The 23,881-nt window shown below is 36.5% G+C and overlaps 1 protein-coding gene across 8 annotated transcripts in view; it reads right to left on the bottom strand.

Annotated features, from left to right (window-relative positions):
• Positions 1-23,881, bottom strand: part of Crppa (CDP-L-ribitol pyrophosphorylase A) — a 310,773-nt gene that overhangs the window by 271,886 nt on the left and 15,006 nt on the right. For 6 of the 8 annotated variants that reach the window (XM_087206689.1, XM_087206686.1, XM_087206690.1 and 3 more), the window contains exon 3: positions 5,251-5,400. The exons of the other annotated variants lie outside the window; for them this stretch is intronic. In XM_087206689.1, coding sequence (XP_087062815.1) covers positions 5,251-5,400 — 150 coding nt within the window. The remainder of the gene's footprint in view (positions 1-5,250; positions 5,401-23,881) is intronic. 8 annotated transcript variants of the gene reach the window in all.

Genomic DNA, 23,881 nt, shown 5'->3' with positions numbered 1-23,881 from the left:
TGATCAGGTAATATGAGGCATCATGTACTACTTGTATTGCAAGACTTTGCTCATTTATCAAGTTGAACTTTATTAGAAATGTTTGCTTGTCTTGCAGAACAAGTTATTTGCAACCCAAGGTTTTACCCATATATACACAGACACATACATATATGTGTGTGTGTGTGTGTGTGTGTGTGTCTGTGTATATATATATACATAAAATTCATTTTGCAGAACATTGGTATTAATAACCCAATGTTAACCCTAAACATTTCCAGGTACTAGAGATACAATGGTGAACAAGAGAAAGTTCCTGTCTTCATGGAACTAACATTCCAGTAAGGAAGATGGTCAAATACCAAAACAGAGGACATGTCAGCTAGTGGTATCTAATAAGGAAAACTAAAGCCGAATAAAGAGGTAAATGATAGAGACTATTTCATATACCACCACCAGGGAAGGCTTCTCTGAGGAGGCCACATTTACATAAAGACCTAAATGACGTGTGAAAACAGGTAGTGAGAGAATCCGAAAAATGTGGCCCAGACAGAAAAAAAAAGTTAGGACTAAGGCTTTTCCTCTCATAATCATATGTTCACTACTCTCTCACCATCATTCTTTGCACAAATATGTGATTAAAATATATGGTAAATGTTTAAATTTTTAAAAAACTATGAAAGTAAAAGACACAATGCCATTAATCTACTTCAAAATACTCCCCCTTGTTTCAAACACAGTCCTCTTTCCTGAGTGTCTTCATGAGGTGTGAAAAACAATATATAGAGAATGCTGCTACTGAGTGTCATCCAATAGAAAGGCAGGCCCAAAAACACTAGTGTATCCTCATCCACCTTATTCACTGGATCTGGTATTATACAACTTCTAGCTCTTCCCCAAAGTCAAAATGACCATAAAAGATAAACATTTTGAACCAATTCAGGACATCAAGGCAACCACAACAATATAATTAAAGACACTCACATAAGAAGACCTCCAGAACTGCTTTAGAAAGTGGCAAGAACACCAGGATAATATGTTCAAAGAAAGGGTAAATATTTTGAGGAAGGTTCATGGCAACGTGTCTTTTACTGTAATAATTATGTGTAATTTAAACATTCAGTGTATGTTTTGATGATACAGAAAGTCCTCAACTTAGGTACATTCAATTGCAAACTTTCACAGAAACAAACAGACCTAGCATTATGAACATTCCTAGATGTGAACAAATCACAAAAGTAGCTCACATATCTGCAAATAAAAACAGTGTATTTGCAGTATTTGTGTGTGTTTGGTTTTTTTAATGCTTTACATTTTATGTTTAGTCAAAGGTGTAGTTAGACTTATGAACGGATCCAATGTATGAACGTTCTCCCGGAACTGAATTGGTTCATAAGTCAGGGACTTACTGTACCTCATACATGATAGTAGTAAATTATCAGGCAGGTTACTAACAATAAGACAGATACCACACAGGTCTTCACAGGGCTCCCAGTCTAGCAGGGGAATCAGACACTTCATAGTTAAATACCCAAATAACTTCAATCATAATTCTGATTCTAGGAAGGAATTTAAAAGAAAAATAGGCACCAGAAGAATGCATAACAGATTGTCTTAGTTTGCACAGATCAGGAAAAGCTTCTCTGAGTAAGTGATGATTTACTTGGTCTCAAGGATCAATGGAAAGATAGGTAACAAAATACCAGATAGGAGGAAACTTGTATTTGAAGAAATAAAACAAGGTGAGCATAGCTAGAACATATGATAGGGCAGAGTTGGTGAATCTATGGCATGCATGCCACAGTGGACACACAAAGCCCTCTCCATCAGCACTCAAGCCAAGTCACCCCAGCACCCCCCAGAAGCCAAGCATTGGATATTCAGGTCTAACTGCAGTGTGGGCACTTTGCAATAAATAAGTGGGTTTGGGGTTGAAGTTTGAGCACTCAGTCTCTAAAAGGTTCACCATCACTCTGATAGGGTCAATGAACAATCCAGCAGGTCAGTATACAGAATGGCTTCTTGACTTCTACAATCTTCCAACATCACTGGATAAAGAAAAGTATCTATACTCTCCAACTGACACATCACACTGCTACGCTGCCACAGTATGCAACAACTGTAATTCAGGTTTTATGTGATTCTTCTAAAAATGGTCCAACTTTCAATGATCTTAGTCACAACTGTCCAATTTTTATCAATAGTCAGAAAATGATACAATACTATGTATTTTCTGCATGAGTTCCACAAGGGAAAGTTATACCTTGATAAAAAGAAAACCTAATTCTTCTGTATCTCAAGAACATAAAAATGACTAAACTATTCAATAGCCTTGTAGATTTTTTGAATCAAAAGCTTTTATTAAAGTTTGCCATGAATACTCCAAAAACAGACCAGACATTTCTGTTCTTGGATAGTTTTGTATATTTTTAAGGCTGAGTACAAGAAAGGCAGTATACACTATTGCAAATTTCTTCTTTTTCCTAAATCCTCAATACTTCACTCACCACCCTCTAAACCGAGGACCTACTTCTTAGATCACAAAGAAAACAAATGAGAAGAAGACAAATTTCAAACCCTCCTGCCACATCCATTAGTTCATCTGCACCGACACCCTCTGTTTCTTCCTGTCCCTATTGATGAGCTATACTCACTCACAGCCTCAGTCAACTCCAACACTATTAGGTGTCCTGAAGCCCACTCTCTTTACTCCAGCACTGTCTTTTCCTCTCTGTTGAATCACTTCCATCACCTTATCAATGAACTGTTATATCATCTACTTTAAAACATAAAATTCTTAATCTATAACTTCTTTGAACTACCCTCTTCTTTTTTCTCCTCACTACACATGAAAGTTCCCTGCAAAACAGGTCCTCCTAATCTCTTAAATCAACCCCAGCCAGGTTTTCTTATCTAACACTACCCTCAAAACAAAGGTAGGTCTCATATTGCTCAAGCTTTGGGGCAGTTCTCAGTCACTGCTTCTTTAAACCAAAATCCATCATTCAGCACAGCAATTCAGTCTTGAAACATTGTATTCCCCAGGCTTCAGGGACAATACTTGCTTATCCCTATGGCAATTCTTTCTTCCCTCAGCTGGTTCTTCCTCACTGGAGTGCTGAGTAATATCGCCCTTCATGAGATGGTCATATCTTAACACCTGAAATCTGTGAACACGTTAACAGATGGCAAAGGAACTTTGAACATGTTATTAAATTAAGTATGGGATGAGAAAATTATCCTGAATTTTCCAGGTGAGACCTGAGCCTGGGGTAATTACAAGGACATTAGTATGAAAGGGATGGGAGAATGAAAGTGAGGTCTAGTAGATGTTGCAATGAAAGGCAGAGGTCAGAGCATGCAAGGGAAGAGCCAGGAGACAAGGAATGCAGGCAGAAACAGGAAAACACCAGGAAAGGGCTTCTCCCTTAGAGGCTCCAGAAATAACTCAGCACTGCTAACACCTCCATTTCAGGATTCTGATTTCCAGAAATGTAAGAGAATAAATCTCTGTTGTTTTAATTCATTAAGTTTCTGGTAATTTGTTGCAGCAATAGGAAATTAATGTTCTTGAGATCTCAAAACTGTGGTTTAACCTTTGACCCCTTCTACTCTGTCTGCTCTGACTCCTCTGATGATCCTAATCTCCCGAAACATTAAGTGGCTCCGTGACCACAACTCCCACAGATATCTCTAGTAAACCTCTCCACTGAATTCTAGACTTATATATCCAACTACCTCCTTAACACTTGCAATTGTATGTCTATCAAGAATCTCAAGTATATCAAAACTAAATTCCAGATCTGCTTCCACAAAATCTTCTCTTCTATCTCTCTCTTCTCTGTACTGTAGTTTTTAAGAATAAATATTTGAGTCCATGACTCTTCCCTATCTTTGACATCCCATGTACAACCTACTGGGCTGGTTTTCCAAGTTTTACCTTCAAATATATTCAGAATACAACAGCTTCCCACTATATTCTCCACTATTCAATCTGTCTTAATGGTCTTTATCACATTCTACCACGGTTATGGGTACCACAAGAGTGTTTTACTTCTTCCTTTGCCCTTCTGTAGTTTATCACCACCACAACTGACAAAGTGACACCATAAAAGACCTCACCTAATAACCTCCAGTGGTTTCCCATCTCATTCATAGCAAAGTCCAAAGGCCTGTTCTAGAGCCCTGAGGACCTTACAGACAGAACCAGGTCCTTTCCAACCATGTCTGCTCCCAGTCCCCATGACCACACTCTTCTCCAGCCTCACAAACCTTACACTGTGTTCTACACCTGAAAGACACAGCAAAAGCTTTTGAAAAACTATTCTAATGCAGGTATAAGAAAATCATACTTATACTTTCTTCTGAAATATACCTTTTATAGACCATATTTACTCTAATATGAGTGTTCATATGAAAGTGTATAAATTCTTCCATCAATCTTAGAAATATGGTACATGGTAGGGTAGCTTACCAATATTAGGCTAAAAATAGAATATATAAACTCAAAATCTGAAGAAATTTATAGCATAAGATGTATATAATTAATGACCAAATCTTAAAAGTAAATTTCTGTATACCAAATTCGTTATTTTAAGAAAATACTAAATCAATATGGATCATTCTTATCATTATAATGGATTTTAAATAATAAATCTCACTTTTAAAAGTAACTGATGGAGTCAAGATTATTGATTTATAATTCAGTCTTTGTAGGTAAATAACCCTCTATCCAAATTATACCTATTTGGGCCAGGGATTTAGCTCAGTGGCACAGCACCTGCCTAGCAAGTACAAGGTCCTAAGTTCGATCCCTGGTACCGCAAAAAAAAAAAAAAAAAAAAATTATATTTTTCTAACATAAACATCAATATTCATATTATCCTTGCCCTATAATCCTAAAAAATCTATCTCAAACTATTTGCTGAATGTCTAATATTAGACCAGCACAGAATCAGTTACTTTAACCTACTTCATTAATAAGTTTCCTGACAAGCCCAATATATGACATTCAATACTCTCTGGAGTAGACCATGCTCTATGTCTTGTTAGGGGAGAAAGAGAGGATAAGGAAGCCTCCAACTGGATTCCTCCACACTGTCTGTATCTCTCTTCTGTTCAAGCTACATATCCTTATGACTTTGTTGCAATAAATCTTGGCCTAAGAATACAACTATGTTCCATATGCTTTCTTAGAAATTCTCCAAATGTCAACATACTTTTAGGAAGTACAACATATTAGCAGCTTCTTCAAAAACCCAAGATTCTCACCTGCTGATAGGCTTCATAGATCACATCAAACAGAAAAGCCTGTGGCATTTCACTTGCTCTGTATCTGGCACGTTCCAATGAGTGGTCTAAACAACCTTCAGTGGAGGGACTGATGACAGTAGATACCAGAGGTCGAGTTGCTCCTGCTGCCTATAGAACCAAAAAAAGAAAAACAGGCAAATAGCATGCTTATTTCCACTACAGATGATACAGATTCTGGGATATGTACACTGTCAACAACTTATCTCAAAAAGTTTCTGAACAAATGTTTGCTCAGTTCACAGGTCAAAATATTATCTCAGGCCAAAAATAATTTGTGTTGTCATTCCATACACTAAGTAAAAATTATAACTCTTATGATAGGTTTAAAATGACTTTCCTCACAAGGAAAGTACATTACTATCATCAAATACCATCAAAAGGAGCCTGTTCTGGCTTAAATATGAAGTATTCCCCTAAGTCTCAAATCAATGTAGTCACAGTCAGCCTAAAGAAGGGATTGGATCATGAGGGCACGAACCTCATCAATGAATTAATGCTAATGAATTAATAGTTGACTGAGATAATAGGAAGTTGGGTCAGTGGAAGGAAGCGTATCACTAAGGACATGCCTTTGAAGGGTACGCCCTGTCCCTGCCCCTTCTCTCTGGCTGTCAACTTTCTGGCTGCCATTATGTGAGAAGCTTTCTCTTGCCACCCTTCTGTAATGATGCATCTACCTTGCCAGAGGTCTATAGTAATGGAGCTAGTCAACCATGAATGGAAACCTCCAGCCAAAATAATCCTTTCCTCCTCTAAATTGTTTTCTCAGGTATTTAGTCACATCAACGAAGAGGTGACTAACACAGACGCTAACATACAATTGGATATTCCCTGAAGATGGGAAGCAGAAAGAGAGACTGTTATGAAATAATTGAAATGAGTTACAAATTGATGTTTACTAATTAGTTGTATTTAGAACATTTAATTTACACATTACATAATTTAAGGAAACAGACTAACTCCCAAGATCTCCAAATAATCCAAATAACAATGAATCTACATCTTACTCTAATTCCTTTAAAAAACAGTTCCTTTCAAACATAACCTCCACAAAAAGCTTCCTCAGACAATATACCCTTTGATTTTCATTAATATGATGAAAGCTGTCTCATTAATAATTGCATCTAAACTTACAAAGAAACACCGTCACATCTGACGATTTTCTCTTTATTTTTAATGGGGTCTCATTTGTAATGCAGTCTTGAATGTCATTCCCAAACAGCAGCCTTGATGAAGTTGCCTTAAAATGAGGATCTGTAACAGGCAGTTATCCAAACCTTACAATGACTCAAAAATGTCCTTTCTTTCATACAACTGTTACATGAGCATCACAGTAAATAAAGCCAGCATCCACAAAGAACAAGTGTGCTTTTGAAGAGACCAACATCTGAGCAAGATACACTCCACATGCTGGTTTACAAAAGCTGAGGGACTGGCTGAAAATCAAAGCTAATGTATGAGCCAAGTAGACAGTTTACAAATTGCATCACCATTTCCAGTGCCTCAAGTGGAAATTTAGAGCAGGAATAAATGCAAAAGTGGAGCAGCTGAGACTGAGAGAAGAAACAGAGTCCAACTGGGTGAAAAGTAGATAAAGAACAAGCCCAACCAGCCAAGCCTGACACCCGATAGGGGTTAGAAGATAGGAAGGAAGCATATCTGTACCCACAAACATGCACTCTTTTTTAAGGAAAAAATGAAATGTCTCATGCAACTACTAGAAGTAGTACTAGAATTATATTCCAGGCCATGAAATTTTCAAAAATTCACTAAAAGAGAACATGAGACGTCCAAAATGGCAGTATGAGGAACTCAGCACCTTCACACCAGCAAAACAACTAGTGAAAGATATTCTTAAAACAATTTAAACCCCTGAGAATTGCTAAAGAAACCTCTTCAGCAGATGAAAACACACTTAATCAAGAAATTAGCAATTAGCAGGCAATAAGAGGAGTTTAACAGTGAGGAGTGGTACTAACAGAGCCAGACAGTATTAAGAGGTCAGGGAAGAGTCCAGCTAAAACCACTCTCACTCCAATGTGACTACAACACATCAAAGTCTGCACTCTCTGAAAAGCAACTGAAAATTTTCTGTGTAAAAGAAAACCAACTAAAATATACCAGCCACATTATAAACAAATAAGCAAGCGATTATAAGTGTTTGAAAGGCAGGAGTTATAGAATTAGTATCTGGAAATCAAAAATATTTTTCTAAAATATCCCATTTTTAACAAAAAAAAAAAAAGCATCTATAGAGGAATGTATGGCCTGTACATGTGGGAGGGTAGGAGCTGTGGAAACAAGCTATAGAAACTGCCTGTGAGAAGGTCAATGTGTCAAATTTAGCAGGTAGACTTCAAATCAGCTTTTATGAATATGTTCAAAGAACTAAAGAAAATCATACTTGAAATAAAGAAAGGTATGATGACAATATCAATATTGATCTCAATATTAAAATTTTAAAACAGTAAATTTTTAGAGTTGAGAACTTCAATAACTAAACACTTTTCTAGAGCTCAATTATAGGACTGAACTAGAAAAGAATCAATGAACTGTATCTGAGTCACTTTTTCTCACTTGACAGAACACTCAACACCTGCAACATAAGGAGGAAAGGTTTATTTTGACTCGTAATTTTTAGAGGATTCAGCCCATAGTCAGCTAACTCCAAGGCAGGAAGGACACAGGGGAAGAGTCTGGCAGGGGAAAGCTGCAAATCCATGGCAGCCAGGAAGCAGTGAGAGAAAACAGAAGCTAGGGAGGGAAATACACCCTTCTAGGTCAAGGTCTCAGTGACTTGCCTCTTCCATATGGACCCGACTGCCTAACAGCACATTCAGCTCTGGACTCTTCAGTGCATTAAATCCACCAATGAATGTAGCACCTCCATGAGCCAATCACCTTCCAAAAGCCCAAACTCTGAACACCTGAGCCTTTGGGGACATTCTAGATCTAAACAACAGTGAACTGAAAGTTACATCACGAGTGATCATCCAATCCAAAGAACAGAATAAAAAAGGAAAAGTGAACAGAGCCTAGAAAACATAGGACCACTCAGCACACCAATTTTGTATTGGAAGCACCAGAAGAAAAGGAGAGAGGGAAAAGACTAGTAAAACATTTTAATTATGAGTGAAAATTTCCCAAGAAGTTACAGAAAATTCTGCACTTCAAGAAGCACAAGAAACTCCAAGTAAATTAAATGCAAAGAAATCCATATCTAGGTACACTTAGTAAAATGGTAACAGCCAAAGGCAAAGAAAAGTCATTTCTCTTAATGCTTTCAAGATTTTATCATTACAGATTACCAATAAGATTAACAACTGACTTCTCATCAGAAATAATGAAAGCTAGCAGGCACTAGGATGACTCTTTTTTTATTTTAGCAGTGAGTATTAAAGATTTTAAATCATCAAAACCAAAATCTCAAAAAGTCATATAAAGTGGAGGTCCCCAGTCACACGGAACACACGCCGAGTGGGCCCGCTGCAGACAGGCGGGTCTGTGCACGCCCTACCGAGGTCCCCAGGTACAAGGAACACATGCCAAATCAGCCCACTGCAGACAGGCAGGTCTGTGCACGCCCTACCGAGGTCCTGAGTCATGCAGAAGACACCAAATCACCCCACTGCAGACAGGCAGCCACCTGATTCCACACTACAAAGACACTGAGGACACCAGACCACCAGACCAAGGTACTGAGTCCCACTGTTCCCGGCCCAGAGGTAGGGGCTTCTGAGCTGTCGTCCCACTGCTCCTGGTCCAGAGGAAGGGGCTTCCCAGCCAGCATCCCTCCTGCTGCTCCCAGCCCAGAGGAAAGGGCCTTTGGGCCACCTTCTGTCCTACTGCTCCTGGCCCAGAGGAAGGGGCTTCCAGCCACCATCCCTTCCACTGCTCCCAGCCCAGAGGGAGGGGCTTCTGAGGCACCATCCCACTGCTCCTGGTCCAGAGGAAGGGGTTTCCTGGCCACCATACCTCCAGCTGCTCCAAGCCCACAGGAAAGGGCTTTTGGGTCACCATCCCTACCGCTGCTCCCGGCCCCTGTCTCACCTAACCCAGCTCAGAGGAGGTAATCCGTGCAGGCGCTAACAACCCCCTGCCCCAGTCGAAATGAGCAAACACGTAAATAAGTCTCAAAACCAGACTTCCAGATCACCTACAGCAACCCCAAAGGGAAATGAGATGGAACACTCTGATACTCAACCACCTGGACCCACTGAACTGGCAACAAAAGGGGATCTGTAAAAATGAAATCAGAAATAATTTCTCAGATAACAGCAAAGATCGTGCCCATAGTGCAAAACATGATTAATAAATCTAGAGAGGAGCTCAGGAACATGATGGAATACCAACATAAGAAACAAATGGAATCCATAAAACAGATGCAAATAGATTTCCAGGACATGCAAAACTCCATTGAAAGTCTACACAGCAGAATGAGCCAATGTGAGGACAGAATTTCAGACAGAGAAGATAAGATTGCAATTAGTGACCAGGAAAAGAACAATTGCTTGAAAATTATAAGGGAACATGAGAAATCAATCCAGGAGCTGCTAGATGATGCAAGGAAGAATAACATAAGACTGATTGGACTCAATGAAGAAACAGGAGAGACTGGGGATGACATAAAAAAATCTCTTCACAGAAGTGATGGCAGAAAACTTCCCAAGCAGGGGAAAAGAGCTTGACATACAGATAAGGGAGGCATATAGGACTCCAAATAGCCTTGATCAAAAAAAATCTACACATAGGCTTATAATTGTTAAGATTCCAGAAACCCAACAGAAGAACAAAGTTCTCCAAGTAGTCAGAGAAAAGAAACAAATCACATACAAAGGAAAGCCCATCAGAATCACAGCAGACTTCTCAACACAAACCATCCAGGCAAGAAGAGCTTGGAGTGACATATTCCAAGCCCTAAAAGAAAACACCCTCCAACCCAGATTGATGTACCTTGCAAAACTATCTTTCGAAATGGATGGAGAAATAAGATACTTTCATGACAAAGAGCACCTTAGGAACTTCGTGAAGACCAAACCAGCACTCCAGAGAATTTTACACAATATCCTAGGAACAGACATGGAGGATCACAACCCCAGGAAGCAAAGCAGAATGAACCCATTTGGCATGACAAGAAACTAAATGTAAAGGGGGAGAACCCAACAAAAAGAAAAAGTCATGGCAATGACAAGTCAATATGTTTCAGTTATAACCATCAACGTTAATGGTCTCAATTCACCAATCAAAAGAAATAGACTGGCAGAATGGGTCAAGAAGCAAAATCCAACAATATGCTTCACACAAGAAACACACTTAATTCAAAAGGAAACTCATAGACTGAAAGTTAAAGGGTGGAAAACAATACTCCATGCAATGGGAACCTGGAAAAAAGCAGGAGTAGCTATCCTCTTGGCAGATCAAGTAGATTTCAAACCAATACTGATTAAGAGAGATGAAGAAGGACACTACATCCTTGTAAAAGGAAGAATCCAAGAGGAAGAGATGACAATCATAAATATCTATGCACCAAACACTAGTGCACCCAACTATATAAAACAAATACTAACGGACATGAAAAGTCATATATGCACTAATACAAATGTAGTGGGGGACCTCAACACCCCACTGTCACAAATAGATAGATCAACTAGACTAAAAATAAGTGATGAAATACTAGAACTCAATCGAACTCTTGAACAAATGAACTTAACAGATGTTTACAGAGTCTTCCACCCCACAAAATCAGAATACACATTCTTCTCAGCTGCACATGGGTCATTCTCCAAAACAGACCACATACTCACACATAGAACATGTTTAAGTAAGTGCAAAGGAACTGAAGTTATCCCCTGTATATTATCAGACCATAGTGCGATGAAATTGGAGATCCATAGCAAAAGAAACTCAAAAAATTTCATAAACATGTGGAAATTGAACAACACACTTCTGAAGAACCAATGGGTCACAGAGGAAATTAAAGAAGAAATCAGACAGTTCCTTCAATTAAATGGCAATGACAATACAACATATCAGAAACTATGGGACACAGTCTTACAAGGGCAATTCATAGCACTGAATACGCATATTAGGAAAACAGAATGAGCCCAATTAAACAACCTGATGCTGAACCTCAAGCTTCTAGAAAAAGAAGAGCAGGACAACACCAAAGCTCATACAAGGGATGAAATCATAAAGATCAGAGGAGAAATCAATGCAATGGAGACTAAGAGAATGATACAAAAAATCAATGAAGCCAAGAGTTGGTTCTTCGAAAGAATCAACAAAATTGACAAAACTTTAGCCAACCTTGTCAGAAAAAGGAAAGAAAAGGCCCAAATCCATTCAATTAGGAATGAAAAGGGTGAAATTACAACAGACCCAGCAGAAGTCCAGAGGATCATCAATACCTAATTCCAGAAACTATACGCCAATAAGATGGAAAACACAGAAGAAATGGACAGATTCCTAGATACATATGAATTACCAAAGTTGAACGAAGAAGACCTAAAAATTCTGAACAACCCAATATCAACCTATGAAATTGAAAATGTAATTAAAAACTTATCAACTAAGAAAAGCCCGGGCCCTGATGGCTTCACTGCTGAATTCTACAAGACATTTAGACAGGAACTGCTGCCACTACTGTTTAAACTCTTCAATGAAATTGAAAGGGAAGCAATACTCCCAATTCATTCCTAGAAGCAAGCATCACCTTGATCCCCAAAGCAGAGAAAGACCCAACTGAAAAAGAGAACTATAGGCCAATCTCGCTAATGAACATAGATCCAAAAATCCTTAATAAGATAATGGCAAACAGAATGCAGAAGATCATCAAGAAGATCATACACCCTGATCAAGTGGGATTCACCCCCAGGGATGCATGGATGGCTCAATATACTAAAATCAATTAATGTAATACACTATATCAATAGAGTCAAGGACAAAAAACATATGATTATCTCCATAGATGCAGAAAAAGCATTTGACAAAATCCAACATGCATTTATGATAAAAACCCTACAAAACATTGGAATAGATGGTCTCTGCCTCAAACTGATAGAAGCCATCTATGAAAAACCAACAGCCAATATCATACTAAATGGTCAAAAACTGAAATCCTTCACACTAAAATCGGGAACAAGACAAGGATGTCCACTATCACCACTCTTCTTCAATATAGTTCTGGAAACATTAGCCACGACAATTAGACAAGAGAAAGAAATAAAAGGAATAAAGATACGTAATGAAGAAGTCAAATTGTCATTATTTGCAGATGACATGATACTCTCTCTATATAGAAGACCCAAGAACACCACCAAAAGTCTTCGAGACTTAACCAAATTCAGTTCAAGTAGCTGGTTACAAGGTCAACACACAAAAATCAATAGCTTTCCTCTACACCAATGACAGACTCACTGAGAGAGAAATAGGGCAAACAATTCCTTTCACAAGAGCATCCAAAAAACTGAAATATCTAGGAATCATACTAATGAAAGAAATCAAAGACCTGTTCTCTGAAAACTATGGCACTCTGAAAAGAGAGATTGAAGATGATATCAGAAAATGGACAGACATCTCCTGCTCCTGGGTAGGAAGGATTAATAGAGTGAAAATGGCCATACTTCCAAAACTGCTATATAGATTTAATGCAATTCCAATTGAGATCCCACCAGCATACTTCATAGACCTCGAGAAAACAATCCAAAAATTCATTTGGAGCAAGAAGAGACCCAGAATAGCAAAAGCAATTCTAGGTAACAGAGACATGGCAGGGGGTATCACAATCCCCAACCTGCATCTCTACTACAAAGCTACTGTGATAAAAACAGCATGGTACTGGCAAAGAAACAGACTTGAGGACCAGTGGAACAGATAAGAAGATGCAGAAACAACGCCAGACACACTCAGCCATCTCATCTTTGACAAAGGAGCCAAACACCCGCACTGGAGGAAAGATAGCCTCTTTCATAAATGGTGCTGGAAAAATTGGGCTTTAACTTGCCAAAGATTCAAACTAGACCTGTATCTCTCACCATGCATTAAACTAAAATCCAAATGGATTAAAGATCTAAATATTAAAATAGAAACTCTGAACCAGTTGGAACAGAGGTTAGGTAGAACCCTTGAAGACATCGGTGTAAGAAAAGATTTTATGAACAAAACCTCAGTTGCCCGTGAACTAGCACAAACAATCAACAAGTGGGATCTCTTCTTATTAAAAGGCTTCTGCACAGCAAGAGAAACCGCCAACAGTGTGAAGAGACAACCCACAATGTGGGAAAAAATCTTCACCTGCTCTTCCTCAGACAAAGGTCTACTATCTCGAATCTATAAAGAACTTAAAAAGATCAGACCTCCCAAATTTAAAGACCCAATCCAAAAATGGGCATCTGAAATGAACAGACATTTCTCAGACAAAGAAGTAGAAATAGCAAATAAATACATGAAAAAATGTTCCACATCACTGGTCATTCGAGAGATGCAAATGAAAACAACACTGAGATTCCACTTCACTCCAGAAAGAATAGCTGCTATCATGAAATCAACCAATAACAAATGCTGGTGGGGTTGTGGGGAAAGAGGAACCCTGCTCCACTGCTGGTGGGAGTGTAGACTGGTGCAACCACTGTGGAAATCAGTATGGAGATACCTCAAAGAACTAGGACTGGAAGTCCCATTTGATCCCGCTATTCCCCTGCTGGGTTTCTTCCCCCTAAAGAATTAAAAGAATCATACCACAGTGATATATGTGTGCCCATGTTCATAGCAGTGCAGTCTGTAATAGCTAAAACTTGGAAACAGCCCAAATGCCCATCAACTGGAGACTGGATAAAGAAAATGTGGTTTTTTTAATAAAATGGAGTACTACTCAGCCATAAAAAAATGAGAAATTAGAGACATTTATAGCTAAGTGGATGCACATTGAGGCAATACTCTTAAGTGAAATAAATAGGACACACTTGTGTAAATACCGAATAGTTTCTCTGGTGTGAGAAACTGAAAGTGTAAAGAAGGACTAAATGTTTAATAGGTAATGTGAAATAGGAAGAAAAGGGGCAAAGAGGAAGGAAGTGAGAGGGCTAGGGGAAAGGATAGAAGGGAATGGGATTAATATGAGAAAATGGAAAAATAGGAACAAAATCTTTGTAAATAGGGAGGAATGGAGGGGTTGAAGGGAGGGCTGGGCAAGGGTGAAAAATAAGAACCAAGAGAGACTATGTAAAGGTGCAAATTTCCAATGATGAATGTCCTTATATTGTATACCTAAAATGTACCAATGATTAGAATGAATAATCGATAATGTAAAATAGGAAGAAAATGTGCAAAGGGGTAGGGGTAGTGGGAGGGGCAGGGGAAAGGAAAGAAGGGAAAGGAAAAAATGCTGAGAAATGGAAAAAATGGAAATAAAGTCTTTGTAAATAGGGAAGGGTGGAGGGCGTGAAGGGAGGGCTAGGAATGGGGAAAAAATAAGAACCAAGATGCATTATATAAAGGTACAATTCCCAATGAGAAATGTAATTGTGTTGTATACCTACAATGCACCAATAAAAGAATTTAATACAAAAAAAAAAGTCATATAAAGTGAACAAAATGCTTTGCTAGAAAATTTATCTTACAAAAAAAAAACATAAAATGCTCTGCAAACTAAAAGAAATTAACCCCAAATGGCTATTCTGAGGCACATTAAAAAAAAAAACAAAGTACAACAATAAAGGTAATATGTAATTTTAGAAGATTGAAAATGCTTATTTCTCCCTTCTTATACAATATTAACTGATTGAAAGAGCAACTGAATTAAACAATATATACTTAAATAATCTGCCTATCATATACTAAAATGTAACAATTTAACAAAAAAAAAAAAGCAGAGAGAAAGACAACAAATATGTAGCACTAAATAAACTAAAAATGGCAGGGCCCGGGATGTAGCTCAGTGGCACCGCGCCTGCCTCCCACACTCACGGTCTTGAGTTTGATCCCCAGTACCAAAGACAAAACAAAACAAAACACAAAAACTAAAAATGGCAATCAAGGGCTGGGGATTGAGCTCAGCGGTTCCACCTCCTGCCTCTCAAGAGCAAGGACCCAAGTTGGATCCCCAGTACCAAAAAAAAAAAAAAAAAATGGCAAACAAAAAAGTTAGCTATAAATATACACTCATTTACTCTTCTCTTTTCAGCTATAGTAGACAATATAAACTGGTAACTCTAACAAGAGACTGGAGTTTCTAATGCATTTAGATATAAGATGTACAATAACATAAAAGTAAAAAAGAATGGAGCCATATAATAGTAATGCCTCAACAGCTCACTGGAGTTAAGATAAGCAAAATTCTAATCCATAATAACATGTATAATGTGGTTTCTAGAACAACATAAAAATGTCAAAAATTTAAGAATATAATTAAAAGGATTAAAATGTTCTAATAGAAAATAGCCATTTAATGGAAAGGAAAATAGTAAAGACACATGGCGCACACACACACCCACACACAAACCAAAATATAAAATTACATACCAAAAAAATCCAACTATTTGATACATACATAGGAATAAACAATCAAAAGTCAGAGACTGTCAAACTGGATTTAAAAATCCATTTCCAACTACTATATATAGGATACACAAGTGAGATGCAAATGCACCAAAAGTAGAAAATGAAAGACTGAAAAAAGACACATATGCAAACTGCAGCTATAAGAAAACTGAAGTAGCTATACTATAATAAATACATGTACTTTTAAAAATATTACTAGAGATAAACAGGGCCATCTTATAATGAAAATTATAAGTCTATCAGGAAGATAGAAGAATTAAACATATTCACTTAAAAGATCCCCAAAATACATGAGGAAAAACTGACAATTGAAAAACATTAACAATTCAACATCAGTTGGCAACATTAATACCCCACTTTTAATAACAGAACAATGACAGGCCAACATAGAAATGAAAGACTTGAAAACTACTATAAAAACAATAAATCTAACAGACATCTATTGAACATACCACCAAACAATAACAAAATATAGGTTCTTAAGTGTACACAGAACATTGTGCAGGAGAGACAATATTCTAGACCACAAAAAAAAACTCAATAAAATTTAAAGGAGAATTATGCTAAGTATGTTTTCTGCTTAAAATACAATGAATGTAGAAATAACAGAAAATTGCGAAATTCACAAATATGTGCAAATTGAAAAGCACACTACTGCAAAACCAACAAATCAAGAAAATCACTAAGGAAATTTGAAAAGACGGAAATAAAAGCACAAACAATACATAAATACCTAAGGAATTCAGCTAAAGCAGAACTTAAGAGGAAAATTTTTAACTAAAAATACCTATATAAAAGAAAACTCAGAAATTAAAAATGTAAATTTCCATCTTGGGGCACTGAAAAGAAAAATCTAAAAAAGACATAAATAGGAAATCATTGATTTCTGCTCTCATACTTTGAAAAGAGAAAAGGAACAAAAAACTAAAATATGATTTTGGAGAAAAAAACATAACTGACAAACTTTTAACTAGTAACCCAAAATAGACAAATAAATTAATGAAATCAGAAATGAAAGTAGTGACATGTCCATCAATCTTAAAGAAATAGCAAATGTAAAACTATGAGTAACTATATTCCAACCAATTAGAGAACAAACGAACAAATTCCTTGAAAGATAAACTACCAAAACTAACTCATTAATGGAATCTTCGAATAGACCTAAGGCAAAGAAACTGAAATGGTATCTTAAAAATTTTTCACAATGCAGTTAAGATCTACATGGTGAACTGGTTAATTATGCCAAAAATTTGAAGAGAAATTAATATCAATTACTACAAAGTTTCCCCAAAGAAAGTGAAAGAAGGAGAAAATACTTCCCAACTCATTTTGTAAGACCCCAGTACCAAAACCAATCAAAGGCATCACAAGGAAAGAAAACTATACAAATACCTCTTATGAACATATATGCGAAAAATCCCCCAAATAGTTGTCCTTCTGTCTCCTAGGGGTGCTGGTTGCAGAAATGCCTGTACATATGAGAATGCCTTAAAGCTCAAGTCCCTTAGATAAATACCACTTATCTAAGTATATGAAAATGTGTGTAATTATATTCAAACCCTATAGGGTTTTACACATATTTTCATATACCTTAAATCATTTCTGATTTATGACTCTTAAAACAATGTAAATGCAATAAAAATGGTTGTTACACTATATTATTTAGGGAAGAACAAGAAAAGTCCCTACATGTTCCACTCAGATGCAGGATTTTTCCAAATATTTTCCATCCGCAGTTGGTTGAATCTATAATGTGGAACTTAAGGATATGGAGGACTGACTATACTTACAAAACATCTTCAGCAGCATATAAAAAGTATTACAAACCATGACCAAATGGGATTTATTCCAGGATGCCGGATTGATTCAACATACTAAAAAAGAATCAATGCAATATACCATATTAATAGAATAAAAGGCAAAACACATGAACATCTCAATAGATGCAGAAAACTCTGCACAAAATCCAACAGCCTTTCTTGAATAAAAAAATACACAAATTACAAACAGAAGAAATCTTAATCTAAAGAGCATCTATGAAAAACCCATAGCTAAGATCATACTTTAGTGAAAGACTGAATGTTTTTCTCTTATGATCAAGAAAAAAAAAAAGACAGAAATCCAGTCACCACTTCTATTAAACAGTGTAATAGAAGTTCTAGCCAGGACAATTAGTTTTTAAAATGTAATAAAAGCTATCCGAAAGAAGTAAAATTATCTCTATTTGCACATAGCATCATTTTGTATATAGAGACCCCTTAGGAACTCATTAAAGGATTTAGAATTAACAAATTTAGAAAGTATGCATAGAGTAAGTTCAATATACACAAATCAACTTAGTTTCTATAAAATAGTAATGAACAACCCAAAAATTAAAGTACGAAAAAAATCCATTTAAAATAGACTCACAACAAATAAAATAGGAGTAAATTTAACAAAAGAAGTTCAAAACTTATACTGAGAAAACTACAAAAAAAATTTCCAGCTCCTAAGGGTCAATATCTTTACTATAGATTGTTACCCATTTCCTTCCAAGTTCTCTTGCACATCAACTATCTTCTTTCCATCCTAAATTTCTACTCCTCTACTGCATTTTCACCATTAACACACCAGCGTGCTGTGACATCTGCCGTCAAATTGGTCCTCTTGACTCCCCGTCCTTCTCCACCTAGTATCAGATTTCTTCATGCCAGTATAAAGCAAATTTCTGACTACCTATCTCCCATTCTATCTCCCATTTCTCTCTCCTCCCATCCTGTCTGAAATCCACTTCAACCTGGATTTTACCTTGCAACAAGAATACTTTTACCAAGGTCACCAATGATCCCCACACTACCAAACATAATTGATAGTTCTTTATCTTGAGAGTCTTTCCTTGGTTCTCAGGAACCATATACAAACATTCTCTTTTCAATTTCCCATACTCCATCCTGCATCCTTATTTTCTCAAACACTAAATGTTAAACCATTTCAGAGCTAAGATCTCAGACTTGTCTACATTGATTCCACAGATGACCACATCAAGTCCCATAACTTTAAAGGCCATCTATATGAAAACTTCCAAACATATATATCCCAGTCCAAAACTTTTCTTCAACTCTGGAGTTGTAAATCCTAATGCCTATTGGATGTCTCCATTCAAGGCAAAATTCACATCTCAACCATAAAATATTAAAGTCAAAGTTCTGCCCACTCCACACACTCCAAATCTGGTCCTATAAACAACTATAAAAATATCAACTCTATTCTCCCAGTTATGCTTGCCAAAACCTTAAAGGTCATTGTTAATTTCTTCCTCACTCTCATAATCCATTCCCAGTTCATCAGTTGGCCTCATCAGTTTCCACATACCTCAAATCCACTCACTTTTCTTTGTTTCCACCACTCCATTATGAATTTAAACCATACATCCTCCCTCTCTGACAGTTTTCCAATAGATTCCCAATTAGTCTTCCTCTCACTCTTGTCCTTCCAACAGTCTATTCTTCAAAAAGCACTAGAAAACCTTTTTTCACATGAGTAAGATTATATCTCTTCTCTGTTCAAGATCTCCCGATAGATTTCCATCTCACTCAGGGGATTAATCAAGGTCCTTCTATTTAAATATAAACTCATCCCTCATTATCACTAGTAACATTTCCAGCATTCAACAGCTGCATGTACCTAGTGGTGACAGTTCCAGGTGGTGAAGTTACACATTTTCATCACTGCAGAATGTTCTGTTGGATAGCATTTCCCTAGAATGTTCACTCTATGAGTTCTGTCTCTCCAGAACTGAAAACGTTAGCATGCACTCAATAAATAGCCACTGGCTGAATAACTCAATAAGTGCTCTAGGTCTGCCAACATTAGACACTGGTCAGACCACATGAGGAAGTAAGAGTATCACTTGGAAACATATTTTAATATTTTATACAGAAACAGCATCTGAAAAGCTTTTAATATGAGGCCAAAACAAATCCAATTCCCTTGAAGAGAGACACCTTTTTGTAATAAGCAGACTGAATTTGTAGTCTATCAGCAGTGATATTGCAATTATGCCATTAACCAGCCATGTCGCCGGAAACAAATTCATTTTTTCCCATTTATGTTTATTTTTATGGAATGAAAAATATTAAATATATATTTTATTGCAGCTCCCCCTAGTTTTAATACTCTATTTTATGAAGACAGTTCCCTATGTCAAAGTTCCCCTTAAGTCCTTTTAACTTACCTACATTTCTACATAATAATAGATACATTATGGTTATTTCTCAAACCAAAACAGAACACAAGTTTCACAAGATGGCAGAATACTTTTAAATCTTTCAGAAAATCCATATGATATAGTCACCCATGCCGAAGATTTGCATCTCAGCAGTGCAAACAGGTAGATAGAAGTCTCAGATTCTTCATGGTTTTTGTTCAGTTATCTATTTCATACAATACATTTATATTAATTACCTTAAAGAAACTGGACAATAGCTATATTCTCAACTACTGTACTTGAAATAATGGGGAACAAAGGAACAAGGCAATCCTTGCTCTCAAAGGTTTATAGTTGTGTGTAGTGGAGCAGTGGTGGCGGTGGTAGAGATGGGTGTCGGGGACTGATTATAAACACATTAAAGTGCTATAAATACTCTCTGTACTTGTTTCCTACATATCAGTTCATTGATAAATATAAACCACTAATAAAATTATCTTTGATATTAATTTTGGTACCAGTTCCTGTTGTAAAAACTTCCTGACAGGTTCTCATTACAGCAAAATCAGGACCATTCACTCAGCTTCATTTTACTTTGAAAGAATTATATGGTTTAAATAAAAACAATTTCTCTCACACACTTTTGTAGAACAATGAAAAGCATAAAATATGCCATGGATACATACTCTTTCTCCCTAGATAGTCTGATTAAGAATCTACTTCTTAGTTATATCACTTTTCCCTGAAATGTATTCTTTCATGTCTTTATTTATTAAACAAATATTTCTTGAGTACCTTCTTTGTAGTACATACCCTAAGGTTCTAAGGATTCACACAAGTAAAATAATTGTTCTTGTCAAGGATCTTAAACTCTAGTGAACATAACTGAAAAGTGAGGCAATATTATAAGATATAATTCTGAAAAATACTGGAGCCAATGATCCCAGAGTTCCAGAAAAAAATGTGGGAGGCAAATAACTTCCTAAAGTATGTGGTTCTCAAGTGCTTGCTGAATGGATATATGGTTGAGCAAATGATTTCTATAAAAATCTCTAATTTCTATAAAAGTCTCTAACATTAGAAGGCATATGCACACAGAAGTATAAATCACATGAAAGAAAATTATACCACAGAAGTAGTTTAAGAAGTGTACTTAAGAAAAATGATGATAGGGTGCTTGATCTAGCAGTTATGAAAAAAATCATTAAAAAGCTATATTTATGAAATCAGGGCTTAAAAATAGACTCATGACAAGAGTAGCAATAGAATCAAGCATACGTAGACTTAATAATCGACTGAGGTGGCAGTGCAAGTCAGAGAGGAAGCAATTATTCTATAAATGTTGCTGGAGTTGCAAGTTACTTTTCAAGGAAGGAAGGAAGAAATGAAAGAAGAAAAAAATTAAATCAGTCTCTTAATCTACACAGTCCAAAGAGATAGTTTTGAATTTTATATTCTCACATAACATTTTTTAAAAATTGTTATCTTCGGGCTGGGAATTTAGCTCAGTGGTTCCGCCGCCTGCCTTGCAAGTGCAAGGACCCAAGTTCAATCCCCAGTACCCCCCCCAAAAAAACTGTTATCTTCATGACATCATTGTAAGAAAAATTCTCTTTAAAAATATACTAACAAAATCCATGAGAGACAACATTAGTCACTGTTACTGTGTTAAAATAAAGCTTTTCCTTTGCAAAACACTATTCAGAAAACATAGTATATGTCATAGTATACGTTGAGTATTAAACATAGTATATGCCAAGTATTAGTGCTGCAAATATATAATTCCTATAAGTCATTGTTTAAAAAAGAGAAACAGGACAAAAGGCCTATATGAACATTTTATGAACATAATAAAACCCATAAATATTTTTTTAAGTGCCCAATCTACTAACAAAATGCTACTTTAAACTGCAGAGGGAAAACACTTCCCATTAACTATGAAGTATTATCAAAACATGGTGAATGTTTAATTTTAAAAATTTATTACAGTAAAAGACACTCTGTCATTAATATCCCTCAAAATAGCCACCCCTGCATGGAATGGACTTATCCCATTGTTCTTGCCTCTCTCTGAATCAGTTCTGGACATCCCTCTCCATGCCTATCTTTAGTTTTGCTGTCTTGGCTACCCTGATGTCCTGAATAATTCAAAACATTTACCTTTCATGGTCATTTTGACTTTGGGGAAGAGCCAGAAGTTGCATAGCATCATATCCATTAAATAAGGTGAATAAGGACACACTGCAGTATTTTTATAAGCTTTCCTTTCTGTTGGATGGCACTGGGCAGCAGCATTCACCGTATTTTTTTCATCACAACTCATAAAAATACTCACTAGAGAAAACTTCTATTACCACTGCAGAGTCAAGAATGATGGCGTAAGTGCATTCAGAACTAGAGGGAGTATTCTGCAGGGGATTCATGGCAATGTGTCTTTTACTGTAAAAGATTTTTTTGTAATTTCAACATTCACTGTAGATGCGAATCATACCTTGTACATTGGGAAAAAGCATAACAATATGAAGTGATAGTGCAGACAGAGGATAGCTCAAATTCCTGTTATAGATTATTCATGGTATTGTAATTTGATACAAGTTTTGAAAGAAATTCAGTATTATATGGTAAAAATGATAACTTCCATATACCACTCTGAAGCAATCCTTGCACATCAACACCAGAAGACATGTACAACAATGTTTATACTAACAGCATCTGCACTGTCAAAAACTTTTTAAGTCACCTCTAAAATAAATGAACTATGATATATACAGTAGTGATTATGAATAAAACCGCTTCACACCTTTACATGAAATCATTTCCCTAAATATATGCTGCAAGAAATGTCAAACTATATACAAAACTTAAGTTAAAAGTCCTGCAAACTTAATCAGCACATGCTTTAGGAATACATGATACATAACTAAAGAAAAAAGCAAAAGAACAATAAATTTCTTTCTTTTTTTTTGGTACCGGGGATCGAACTCAGGACCTTGTGCTTGCAGGGCGGCACCACTGAGCTAAATCCTTGGCCCCAGAACAATAAATTTCAAGAAATGTTTATCTACATAAGAGGAAATTAAGTGAGAATAGGGAGGAGACAGTTTCAAAGTTAGTGATTATGTTCTGTTTACTATACCAAATAGTAGACATTAACATTTCTGAAGTTCTCCACATTTTCAATATTTCTTTTAATCTCTAAAGTGTGTATTTTCAGGCTTCTGTCTTGATTAATGAAAGCTAGATTCTCAAAAACAGAATCCATCCACATTTCAGATACCATGATGGTGGAAATGGTAAATTCCAATAATTAGTAGGTTCTAGATCTACGAAAGCTTTGAGATCAGTCGGAAATGTAATACAATATGAAGAGATCTGAATGCACAAGGTAGCAGCAGCTTCAGAGGTTTAATAAACAAAAGGCCCACAAAGAGAAATCACAAGTGAACACTTCTGCTGATTCTTCTGACCTTCTGACCTTCACATAGCCACTGGGTATAAACACATACTAGAGAAAGATGCTAATGCTAGCAGGCATGTACTCCAGAACTGTTTCTGTTAGCAGACCTGAAAAACAAACATAAGCAATGAATTCTTAGTTGTATGATATTTTCTGAAAATTGAAATATCAAAACTGTGACACAAGAATGGACAAAGCCAGTTAACTATAAATATTAGCTATCTGGGAAGTTACAGGAAGTATCATTCCCAAGTCACCAAATGAAAGCATCTCTTTAGGTATTAGCCTAATAAGCTCTAAACGGAAGCTTAGAAGCACAGCACTAGAGTTACTACTTGCCTCTCCAGCTAATCTATCAAAGTATTTACACCTGTCAATGCCTGAAAATC

The sequence above is a fragment of the Heterocephalus glaber genome, unplaced genomic scaffold (assembly GCF_053883595.1).
Source record: "Heterocephalus glaber isolate CG9 unplaced genomic scaffold, H.glaber_assembly_v1.0 deba00000676, whole genome shotgun sequence".
NCBI lineage: Eukaryota > Metazoa > Chordata > Mammalia > Rodentia > Bathyergidae > Heterocephalus > Heterocephalus glaber.
Note: the sequence above shows the minus strand (reverse complement) of the source record. Positions and strands in the feature narration are given on the sequence as shown.